This window comes from Geospiza fortis, unplaced genomic scaffold (genome assembly GCF_000277835.1).
Source record: "Geospiza fortis unplaced genomic scaffold, GeoFor_1.0 scaffold61, whole genome shotgun sequence".
In the NCBI taxonomy this organism is placed as follows: domain Eukaryota; kingdom Metazoa; phylum Chordata; class Aves; order Passeriformes; family Thraupidae; genus Geospiza; species Geospiza fortis.
In genome coordinates, this window is record NW_005054430.1 from 1,188,530 (window position 1) to 1,190,106 (window position 1,577).

Below are 1,577 nucleotides of genomic sequence, written 5' to 3' on the forward strand. Positions count from 1 at the left end.
TCCTGCTGGGATCATGGTGATCCTGTTCCTGCTGGGATCAGGGATTGGGGCGATCCCATTCCTGCCAGGATCAGGGATTGGGGCGATCCCATTCCTGCCGGGATCAGGGATCGGGGACCTTGGTGATCCCATCCCTGTGTCCCAGCTGCCACCTGCTCCCTGCTGGCTGCCCTGCCCAGCGCCGGCAGCAGCGTGGTTGGGATTGTTCCCCATGCCAGCTCTTCCCTGGGACAGCTGCTCCGCTCCCAAACCCCCATTCCCAGCACCTGCTGCCCTGGGAGCGCTGGAATTTACAGCCCAGAGCTCAGGGAACGAGAACAAAGGAAAATAAAAATGAAAAAGGAAAAAAAAACGAAAGGAATAGAAAAGTGAAATGGAAAAGCGAAATAAATGGTAAAGCGAAATAAATGGTAAAGCGAAATAAATGGTAAAGCGAAATAGAAAAGTGTGGGAGCTGCTGGAAGGAAAAAAGTGCAGCGGTTTATTGGAGGTTTTCCCCTCCTCTTAAATATTCCAGAGGGGTTTTTTGGGGTTTTTTTTTGGGATCTTCCCAATATTTGCATCCAGCTGAAGTGCCTTTTACAGACTCTGGCTATAGGCAGCCTATTGTTGTCCAGCTGATTTTCCCGTTGGGAGCACCACGTAAATATTTAACACTTTTATAGCCAGACCAGAAATCCTCAGACTAAAGGAAAAGTTCAAAGCCAAAGCCCTGGGAGCCACTTTGAAGTTTTCTCCCATTTGCAACCGGATTTTTCCCAACAAGTTGCTCCTTTGCATCCACAAAAAAACAACAAAAAAAAAAAGAAAAGTGCCAGTTGGGATCCTCTTTCCCAAAAAGTTTCAGCTGAAGCAGACAGAAATAATCAGAATTCCAGATTTTTTTAATTTTTCTTTAAATCCCCAGCTTAATCCGCTTCAGTTTCCCAGCTGCAAACGTTTTGGAGCAGGGATTCCATGGAAAAAAACCAACATGGAAAAGGGGGATTTTTATCCATTTCATATAATCCCAAGGGTTTAGAGCAGACAAAGGCAACATGGCAGCTCATTCCTAAAGGAAAAAAAAACCAAAAACCAAACCCTAAAGGTTGTGCTTGTTGCAGCACATTGGGAGCGTTAAAATTTTAGGAAAAGGGGGCGGCAGGATGAAAAAAAATTTCAATTTTAATTCATAATTTAGTTGAGGAAAAATTCATTTTAATTCATAATTGAGTCGAGGCTGCTCCTACACGTACACACACACAAAAAAAAAATTAAAAATTTAAATTAAAAAATCCCAACTTTTGGAAAACTTTCCAAGTCTCCAGACCCCACAGGGGAAAAGCAGCAAGAGGCCGCTCCAAGCATCCCAAGCACATCCCTCACTTTTCCCTTATAAGGAGCAAACCCCGAATCAATAACCCAGGAGCTCCCGAGCAGAAATAAAAAACCCCCGGGGAGAAACCAGAAAGGAAAAAAATAAAAAAAATTTAAAAAAAAGGGAATTTTCAGCTCAGAAGCCTCGGGGGAAAAAAATTTGGGAATGGAATGCTCTTACCATGGTGAGGCTGGGAAGGTCTGAGCAGAGCAGCTGCTGT

General features: G+C 44.1%; 1 protein-coding gene across 1 annotated transcript in view; it reads right to left on the reverse strand.

Moving 5' to 3' along the window:
* The window catches only part of LOC102043592 (tubulin alpha-3 chain), a 9,151-nt gene extending 7,581 nt beyond the window's left edge, over nucleotides 1-1,570 (reverse strand). Inside the window, exon 1 of the mRNA XM_005426949.3 lies at nucleotides 1,538-1,570. Within this exon, the coding sequence (XP_005427006.2) occupies nucleotides 1,538-1,540 (3 nt within the window). The 5' untranslated portion in view covers nucleotides 1,541-1,570. The remainder of the gene's footprint in view (nucleotides 1-1,537) is intronic.
* Nucleotides 1,571-1,577: the final 7 nt, after the last annotated feature.